Genomic DNA, 10555 nt, shown 5'->3' on the forward strand with positions numbered 1-10555 from the left:
ATGTTGTGTTAGTTTCTGCTGTACAATGAGGTGAATCAGCTCTATGTATACCTATATCCCCTCCCTCTTGGACCTCCCTCCCACCACCCCCCATCCCACCCATCTAGGTCGTCACAGAGCACCGAGCTGAGCTCCCTGTGCTTTATAGCAGGTTCCCACTGGCTATCTATTCTACACGTTGGTAGTGTATATAAGTCAATTCTAATCTCCCAACTGTAGAGATGTGGATGGACCTAGCGTCTGTCATACAGAGTGAAGTGAGCCGGAAAGAGAAACAAATATCCTATATTAATGCAGATATGTGGAATCTGGAAAAATGGTACAGATGAACCTATTTGCAGGGCAGGAACAGAGATGCAGATGTAGAGAACGGAGATGTGGACGCGGGAGGAAGGGGAGGGTGGGACGAATTCCCTGGTTTATTTTCTGATGGAGATGTGCCTCCAGGTAATAATGACCAGGAAGAGGAGTCAAAACATTGCTGACAAACTGGCTGGTGGCAAACGGAAAAAAGGGGCCCCAGATCTGGGGATGCCCCTCTGCGGGAACTGGAGGGACAGGCCTGGCCTCCTGGCGCCAGAGGCCTGCCCTGCAAGCTCTGAGCTCTGTGCAAAAGGGATAATCAGTAAAAAGAGCAAAAATCTGGGCTCCTTAGACCTTTCTGTAGTTCATGTGTACCACCTCACTGGCTCCAAAAGATCTCACCAGAATTCTGGGAATTCGGTTTTGCCTTTGATGGAGACGTGAATGTTGGATTTTGGCTCTTGACAATTACAAGTAAATGTTGTGTTTGGACCAGAAGCAAAGATGTGGACAGTGTTCTCACAACTACAGTAGGCAGATGAGTGAAGGTTATGGTTGCTCCCAGTCCGGTTGGGCCAGACCATGACTAATTTGAAGACTTACCTGGGATCCCAGGACCCTTCTTTTGAGAACTGCAGCGACAGTGTTGATGAGGTGGGCAAAGACAGTGGGACCGGGGATCGGGATTAATCCCCTCCCCCACGTCTCCTCCTGAGAGAGCGGGGCCTCTAAGGAAAGACTCAGAACACGAGGAAACTTCTTGGAAAAGGTCCAGGGAAACCGGAGCCTGGAAATGTCTTACCTTAATATTCAAGCAGATGAAAGAAAAGATTAAGACTTCTTTTCTGGATATGACTTCACCAAGGAAAGAGTAGATCAGAGGGGTGTGTGTGTGTGTGTGTGTGTGTGTGTGTGTGTGTGTGTGTGTGTGTGTGTGTGATGGGGGAGGGGGAGCAGCAAATGACATCTGAGTCCAGATTGGAAGAGAGAAACTGGAACAGAAGAAACTCGGTTAACATTTTGTGAAAATACGTCTGCAAATGAGTGGCTGTTTTCAATCCAAATTGACTTAGGTTGGGTTCCCTAGAAGCAGATTCTGAGATGGCGATTCTTATAAACTGATTTATTGAGGGAGAGCTCTTGGGAGAAACCTGTGAGGGAGGAGAGAGCAGGACAGGGTAGCAGGGATGTGGCCCCAGCTTGATCACACCAGGGCTCTGCGGTGTGACTGGCGCTACAGGCCTGTCCTGTCCCCAGGCAAGTGGGGGACATTTCTGTGCCCATGTGAGTTAGAGGCTTCCTTTCCCCTGGGTGGGCAGGTCACTTGCCCAGTGCCCGTTCCTTGGAGAAGGGGGCATCCAGGAACTGTTAGCTGCCAACATAGGTGACAGCTGGGGAGTGAAGTACTGGCCCAGAAAAGGGGGTCCTGATGGGGGACCAAGAGGGTCCACTGCACACATAATAGAGGGAATTGCTCTATTTAAGTGGAGTTGACAGGGTCACTGAGGCCAATGTGTGAAATTATGGCTGTTGACCCACCTCAGGACAAAATAGAGACAGGGGGTGGGAGGGATGAGCTTTCAAGATAGGATTGTATATTCAGTTCATAGCCCGTGAAGAACGTCACGGGCCTGGTTTTACAGAATATTCTTCTGGATTTGTTCACGTGTTTTAGGTTGAGCCAGCTGGCCACCCAGGGAAGGAGAGAGTTTGCTGGGGGCAGGGTGTGGGTGGGGGAAATCTGTCATTTAGATTCCAACAACCAGCAGGTGCCAAACTCAGCACTGAGTGTCTCCCCCCTCGCTGCCCAGGGACCCCAGCGCCAGTGGCACCTGGGGGCGTGGTGAACGTTTACTGAGGTGTCAGGTGTGGTCTGGGCGTTGTTCGCCACGGTGACCAGGTGTGCCAGGCTCATCAGACAAGTACAGTTTGCATTGAATGCATTTTATTTTTCTCGTATGTAAAGTGACTACTTATTTTGTAAAAGACTTCAGTCAATATACAGACTACAGAGGAGAGAGCTTGCGCTGCTGTAACCAGTCGAAAAGGGCACACATACGTGCGGGGTCCCCCGCTCAGTTTGTGAGGGCTCCAGGGGGGCATAACTCGGGTTGGTGATAACTTTACGACCCTGACTAGAGTAAAGGCGTTGGTTCGAGGTGCGCCTGCTGTTCCTACCGAAGCTTCTGAGTTCCACGGAGGGAGGCTGAGGAATTCACATCTGAGGTCCGGGCAGTGGGGAGGGGGCTCTGGCCGGAGCGCAGGGTCTGCCCTGCCCCCCTTGGTGGGGCCCTCGGGCCTTATCTTCCATCTGGGCCACATTGAGAAGGAGGAGAAGGCAAACAAATCCCATCTTGATTGAAGAAGAGGAAACAATGGTGTCTGTTTGGAGCCTACGGGGAAGGGTTGATTGGACTGGGAAAAATGCAGGCTGGGAGAAGTTTGGAGCGGGGCGGGTGGGAGAAAAGAATAGAGTTACCTCCACCCCGAGGGAGCTGAATGCTGCCTTGTAGGGTGGCCTCCTTCACTCACCAAACTCTCCCCTCTTTTATACTGACTGACTTTTTAGCTACAAAAAATAATATTGAAAGGGAAGAATGAAAGAAAGAAAAAAAGAAGCCTCCTCTCCACACCAAGCCCTAGTTCCACTCCTGAAAGCAAGCCACCACTTAATTTTTTTTTCCCCGGAAGTTTTTAACACACATTGCTTTTTTCGTGCACTATGTATCCTGGAGATTGTTTCCCATCTGCAGAGGTGGACATACATCACTCTTTTGAATAGTTGTCAGAGCGTTTCTTAATATGAGATTATGACGTAATTTCAAATATGGAGGCACTGTCATTTTTTTCTCTTGCCCCAAATGATGACACTTATTTACATTTTCAGGGTCGGTTTTTTCTTTCCTCCTTCCCTCCTTCCCTCCCTCCTCCCTCCCTTCCTTCCTTCCTTCCTCTCTTTCTCTGTCTCTCTCTTTTAATTTTAGACAGGACTACCACAGATATTCTTGTAAATCCTTTGCCTACTTGTGTGAGTCTTTCTGTAGATAATTTCCCTGAAGTGGGCCAAAGGGTAGACCCATTGTGATGTTTATGGGGTGGTCACATTGCCTCCCGAAGAGTTTGTCCTAAATGTCCAGTCCCACAAGGAGGCCTGCAGAGAGCTCCTTGCTGAAGTCCATGTTTGGATAAAGTTCAGTAAAGGAGACTTAGCTACAGCAAGCAGAGAGCGCCAATGACAAAGACTTTTCTTTGGGGATGAGTGACATGAAGCTTGATTTGGTAGTAGGAATAGAACATTTGAAAAGAAGAGACCCTTTGTGATAACCCAACACACAGTATTTTCTGCTCAAGGTGATACAGACCCGCAGCACGGTAGTCTGGAGGGTGGACGGGGAAGGAAGTCTGTCCCCTCCTCTCTCCACCAGCTGCCTAGGAACGACATTTTAAAAAATTAGCCTTTAAAAAAATTATTTTTTTAAGTTGAAGTATAGTTGATTTACAGTGCTGTGTTAGTTTCTGGCGTACAGCAAAGTGATTCAGTTATACATATGTGTATATATATTCTTTTCCATTATGATTTATTATAGGAAAAATTATCCTTTTTTATTGTAAAATAGATAATGAACAAAAAGGTGTACATATAGATACAGTTTAAAGACAGATACTAAATATTCACATACCCACCAGCCAGCCAGCTTCTGAATAGAGCGTGTCTGCGTTCTGTTGACCTGGATTGTAAGCTGTTGAAGCTGCGTCCTGTTGAATATTCAGTGTGTGCTGCATCCTTTGCTTGTGAGATCTCGGTTAATCCTCAGAGCAGCCTTACAAGGGGTATCAATTATTATCCCCATTTTACAGGTGTGGAAACTGAGGTGTGGACTCAGTTAATGCGTGGCTGATGGGTGGTGCCTGGGTTTCCAGTGGCCTTGGACTCTGTTACTGTGTAGGTGTCAGTAGGTTAACGATGCCTGGTGCGGGGATGGTTCCGGGATCCCACTCCAGGCTCGGATAAGATTGGCTTTTGCTCGAGAGCGCCCACGTCCAGGACAGGTGAGGCCCAATGTCAGGGAGGCCTTGGTATCTGTCCCCCTCATCTGGGGCTCCTCCCTGGCCCCCTTCATCCCCTGCTCCCCGAGTTTGGGGGAGAGGAGGACTCCAGGAGGGAGGGACTTGTTCCCCAGCCCAGAAAGAGTCACCAAGAGGCAGCTGCTGGGTGACCATGTCTGCCTGCACCAGTGAGCGAGGGATGAATGTAGTGTTTGCAGAGCGGGGTGGGGAGGGTAGGTTTGCAAAAGTCAGAATTAACTGCCATAACTAGAGGTGTGGGGACCTCCTGTCTACCCTGCTCCACCCCCCGCTGTCATCCTCATCCTAGCCGTCATCTGCACGGCGCAGGGCTCTGAAATCCTCTAGTCCTGGCTATCCAGGCTCTGCTGGGTGCTGTGCCCGTAGGATTCGGCTGAGCTGCGGAATGAAGAGAGGAAGGAGACGTGACCGTGCGAGTGGACTTGGCCCTGGCCCGATGCCCTCCGCAAGGGGCAGGGCTCAGGCAGAGCCATGCAGCCCCGTCCGCATCACCTTCTCAGGTCACCGTTGGGAGTGGGGACCCCCAGGAGCAGGATTTGAAGCGTCCACTTCCAGAATCCAGGTTAAAGCCTGGTGTCAGTGTGCTGGTTTCCCCACCGGTTGAGTTTGGATGTTTTAAAATAGTCGAGGGCTGTTTCCAGTCACCCTTGAAAGGAGCAGCTGACCTCTGGGTGAATTTCTGTCTTGATGAGCTTCGGGTCTGAAGTCAGGTTGCTGCTTGATCAGCCAGAGGTGGTGGGAACCAGCTGCCATGTGGGCGCAGAGGCCTGGTTAACACAAAGCCCCTTGTGGCCCAGACATGCAACCTACGTGGTGTATTCCTTTGGAGAGGCCTCACGGCCCCTACGTTTGTAGAAAACTAGCCCCAAGATGTGACCTCTCTTTTTCCTGGGCCAGTAGGATTCATTCATTCATTCATTCAAAAATTATTTACTGAGCACCTATTAGGAATTCTCTGCTGGTCCAGTGGTTAAGGCTCCACGCTTCCACTGCCGAGCGCCCAGGTTCGATCCCTGGTCAGAGAACTAAGATCCCACGAGCCACGTGGTGCGGCCAAAAACAAAATAATAAAATAAAAAATAAAAATGATTTACTGAGCACCTATTATGCGCCAAGTGCTGAGGATTATAAAGGAGTTTCTTTTAGCAGTTTTTCTGAAACATGTGGAACATAATACAGGCCTGCTTTCTGCGTGGGTGGGCTGGAGGAACACCCCACCATGGCATTGAGCTAACACAATTCTTTTCACATGAACGTTAGGGGAAGGGATGGGAGCTTCTGGATGTGGACAGGAAGAAAAATGGAAGCGACTTGATTTTTTCAGGTGGTTGAACGAGGGTGGGGGGAGTATTTTTTTCCATTTTGACTTCCTTTGTCATCTGTGTACTTAAAAAACTTCATGAACAGACATAGCTCTCCCGGCCCCCCACCACGCGCCACCAGTGAGGAACTGGGGACGTTTAACCTTGAAGAGAGGACTTGGGGGGGCCTGGCTGCCTCAGACACCCCAAGTGCCGTCCTACGTCTTCACCACGCGTTGCTTCAGATCTGTGGCTCCAGCATGAGTAGCCTTGGCAGCACTTGGGAACCTGTGAGAAATGCAGATTCTCATCCCCACCCCGGAACCGGATCCGCCAGCAGGGGGGCCCGGAATCTGTGTTTTGACAAGCCCTCTAGGTAGTTCTGTTTCGGGCTCACATTTGAGAAACACTGCTTTCGCTTGGATCAGGACGTCTGGGGTGGGGCCCGAGGCTCTGTGCTTCCAACGAGCTCCTAGGTGATGTGATGTGAGGTGGACTACACCTTAGTACCAGGTCGTACAAGGCAGCATCATGTGATGGGAGGGTGTGGGCTGGAGCAGGGCTTCCTCAGTCTCTACAGTTTTTAAAAGATGGGATTTGGGTGCAGCTGTACAACAAAATACCACGGTGCTCTTAAAAAGGAATGAGACCAAGCCGTAAGCACCAATGTGGGAAAATCTCCAGGAATATTTATTTATTTCTTGAAGTATAATTGATTTACAATGTTGTGTTAATTTCTGTTGTACAGCAAAGTGATTCAGTTATATATATATATTCTTTTTTTTTGATATTCTTTTCCATTATGGTTTATCGTAGGGTATTGAATATAGTTCTCTGTGCTATACAGTAGGACCTTGTTTTTTTTTTTTTTTTTTTTTTTGTGGTACGCGGGGCCTCTCACTGTTGTGGCCTCTCCTGTTGCGGAGCACAGGCTCCGAACGTGCAGGCTCAGCGGCCATGGCTCACGGGCCCAGCCGCTCCACGGCATGTGGGATCTTCCCGGACCAGGGCACGAACCCACGTTCCCTGCATCGGCAGGCGGACTCTCAGCCACTGCGCCACCAGGGAAGCCCAGGACCTTGTTTTTTACCCATCTTATATATAATAGCTTACATCTGCTGACCCCAACCTCCCACTCCATCCCTCCCCCAACCCCCTCCCCCTTGGCAACCACCAGTCTGTTCTCTATGTCTGTGATTCTGTTTCTGTTTCATGGATAGGTTCATTTGTGTCATATGTTAGATTCCACATATAAGTGATATCATATGATATTTGTGTCTCTGTCTGGCTTACTTCACTTAGTATGATAATCTCTGTGTCCATCCATGTTTCTGCAAATGGCATCATTTCATTCTTTTTTATGCCTGCGTGATATTCCATTGTATACATGCACCACATCTTCTTTACCCATTCATCTGTCGATGGACATTTAGGTTGCTTCCATGTCTTGGCTATTGTGAATAGTGCTACTATGAACATAGGGGTACATGTATCTTTTTAAATTATAGTTTTGTCTAGATGTATGCCCAAGAGTGGGATTGCTGGATCACGTGGTAATTCTGTTTTTCGTTTCCTGAGGAACCTCCATACTGTTCTCCACAGTGGCTGCACCAACTTACGTTCCCACCAACAGTGCAGGAGTTTCCGTTTTCTCCACACCCTCTCCGGCATTTATTGTTTGTAGACTTTTAAATGATGGCCATTCTGATCAGTGTGTTACGGTGCACCAGGAATATTGTTAAGCGAGAAAAGTAGATTTTGAAAATATCTTTTGATAATAGCTTGCTTCCGTTAAAGCCAGGATAGTAAAATCATGATAAAACCCATTATGGCATAAATAAACTATTTAAGCATTTTAGAATGTGAATTTTAATACACCTGTTTTTCAATTTTTCACTATTCTTTCAGCAACTCGAACATTCTTGGGGAAAAAGAATTAACCATTAAAAAAACAAATAAAAACGTCTACACGGGGATGCACATTTTCCCTTTCGCCTCAAGCTCCAACATGACTCCATGCAGCCCTGGTGGATCCTGTCCTTACTTAAAATTTTGATAACTTGTTCATCATGGATTTTTTTGTATGTATTTTAATTTTGAAAATATTTATCTTGATTGATGTTTTCACATACTCTCAAATTTTGAGCCGAAAGCTTTGGGGATTACTGCGGGCAGTGGTCCTCCTGGCCTCTGGGCTCTGAGATGCTCTGAGAGCTGGCAGCCCACTCTGTTCCACGGACCCCGAGCACAGCATTCACCCTCTCTGGGCTTCCGTGCTCATGGGACACTATATGCTTCCTTGAATCCCCCCTCGACTTTAGAGCCTGAGATACACCTACTGAGGTCTCCTTACCTAAGTTCCCGTGTCACACTGTCGGGTGCCCACGGTGGGCATGGGCATGACTGTGGTTTGATTGGCTGAGCTCCCTGCTCATATGGTACTTGTGGCCTCTCCATCTGGAAGGCAGGCCCCGCTCATAGTAGCTCACTTTTAAAGCCAGCAGGAGATCTAGGTTGGAAATGGTTTCCTAACTGTAGCCGACACCATCAGTGTCCTGTGACCCCTGCCATTTCTGGGCACACCCGTCCATGTCGTGGCCGCCCACACCTGCAGCCCAGCCTGAGGATGTCCTTGCTGGAGGCCACTCTACCCCAAGGCAGGCTGTACATGCTGGGGAGAGAGAACCTGTCCCACCCAGGGTGCTCTCCGCGGTGCTACTGGAGCAGGCGAACAAAGACTCCAGCTCCCGAGGGCCAGGGTAACTCGGAGGTGTGTGTTCTGCTCTGTCCCGCACCTCGTCTGGCCATGTGGACTCTGGTTGCCCACAGTGGTGACTGGCTGGATGACCCCTCTCCTCGTCATCATCATCTTCCCTCCCCTGCAGGTGGGGAGTCACCTCCCACTTTTCATGGGGTCACCGCTCCTGAGGGCAACCTCCCAAATAACTCCTTTTCCAGTGAAACCCAAACTAAAATGAAAACAAGGTTTACTCTGCCCACTTTGAAACCCAGACATTAAGGCAGGCGAGTGGTGGTGTTTTGCTGTATGCATCCTTTTTTATTATGTTTGCTCTGTGGACAATTTTGTCTCCTGCCCTAATCATTTTCCTCATGTTTCTCATCCTTGGTCATGATGTTTTTTTTTTTTCCCCCTCAGCCCCTGGCAACGATTTTTCTATTGTTTCTGAGAGTTTGACTTTTCTGTATCTAAGTGACACCACGCACTATTCATCTTTCTCTGTCTGGCTTATCTCACTGAACATAATGTCCTCAAGGTCCATCCATGTTGTTGCAAATGGTAGGATTTCCTCTTTCTCCTGGCTGAATAATAATCCATTGTAGATATATACCACACCTCTTTTATCCATTCATTTGTTGGTGGACACTTAAGTTGTTTCCATGTCCTGGCTATTGTGAATAGTGCTACAGTGGACATGGCTGTGGAGATATCTCTCTGAGATCCTGTTTTTATTTCCTTTGGATAAATACTCACAGTGGGATTGCTCGATCATATAATATAGAAAGGTCTGTCTTTAAGTTTTCGAGGAACCTCCATACTGTTTGCCACAGTGGCTGCACCAATTTACATTCCCACCAACAGTGCACAAGGGTCCCCTTTTCTCCACACCCTCACCAGCATTTGTTACCTTTTGTCTATTTGATAATGGCCATTCTGACAGGTGTGAGGTGATCTCTCCTCTCTATGTGGTTGTGATTTGCATTTTTCTGATGATTGGTGATGGTGAACATCTTCTCATGTGTCTGTCGGCCCTTTGTACGTCTTTGGAAAAATGCCTGTTCGGTTCCTCTGCCCGTTTTCGAATTGTGTTGTTGGTTTTTTGCCGTTGGGTGGTGCAGGATGACTTTTAATGGCTTCATAGTGGGAGGCTCTGGCTGGGCTGTGACCGACCGGTGCTGTGTCTGCCCCTCACCCTGCAGGCATTCGCCCCTACAAATGTGACGTCTGCCACAAAGCCTTCACCCAGCGTTGCTCCTTGGAATCCCACCTGAAGAAGATCCATGGGGTGCAGCAGCAGTATGCCTACAAGCAGCGCCGGGACAAGCTGTACGTCTGTGAAGACTGTGGCTACACGGGCCCCACCCAGGAGGACCTGTACCTGCATGTGAATGGTGCCCACCCGGGCAGCGCGTTCCTCAAAAAGACATCCAAGAAACTGGCAGCCCTCTTGCAAAACAAGCTGACATCCACGCTCCAGGGTAATGCCAACCTGAGCGAGGAGGAGGAGAAGTAGGAGAGGGCGTGGATGCCAATGCTGCCACATGTCCACAGATTCCCGGTCTTGAGGGCCCCCTGACCCACGGGCTCTTTCTAAGTCCAAGTGTTCCGTCCATCTCTCTGTCCTCTGGGGGCCTCGATGCGGGGCTCCGTTCCAAGCCTGTCAGTGATAACAGTGGCTTCAGGCCCCCCGTAACCCATATCCTCAGGAACACTGTCACATGAATGAAAGCTTGTGGATGGCTTTGATCACCGTCTGGGGTTTGGGTTTTTTTTTTTTTTTTTTTTTTTTTTTTTAGGATTTTCACACATGGAGGCAGGGGTGTTCTTAAGAGAGACACCCCTTGGAGAGATTGATATGGTGCCTTGAAATAAAAGTACTTCCACTTGAAATGCTCCTCCAGCAGGGAAAATGAATCCTATTATTCTGAAAGAGTTAGCAGGAATTATTTTAATAAAGGAAACGTCCTGGTGACATTTTCCTGATCAGAATGAAACAGGAGAGCGTTGACCTGTAGCTCCCTGTCCAGGGCATATCGTGGGACCTTCGACTTAAGGTTATTTGGGGGTTGATGTTTTGTACTAGTGGGTGGGTTTGAAGAAGGGCATCTTGAGTGTTGGGTAAAGG

The 10555-nt window shown here is 48.6% G+C and overlaps 1 protein-coding gene across 2 annotated transcripts in view; it reads left to right on the plus strand.

Moving 5' to 3' along the window:
• Positions 1 to 10336, plus strand: part of OVOL2 (ovo like zinc finger 2) — a 28256-nt gene extending 17920 nt beyond the window's left edge. The window contains exon 3 of one of the 2 annotated variants that reach the window (XM_032605985.1): positions 9630 to 10280. In XM_032605985.1, coding sequence (XP_032461876.1) covers positions 9630 to 9943 — 314 coding nt within the window. In that variant the 3' untranslated portion in view covers positions 9944 to 10280. Of the gene's footprint in view, positions 1 to 9629 lie in introns of both variants that reach the window. The other variant, XM_032605984.1, reaches the window with a different exon arrangement.
• Positions 10337 to 10555: the final 219 nt, after the last annotated feature.

The sequence above is a fragment of the Phocoena sinus genome, chromosome 15 (genome assembly GCF_008692025.1).
Source record: "Phocoena sinus isolate mPhoSin1 chromosome 15, mPhoSin1.pri, whole genome shotgun sequence".
Lineage (NCBI taxonomy): Eukaryota > Metazoa > Chordata > Mammalia > Artiodactyla > Phocoenidae > Phocoena > Phocoena sinus.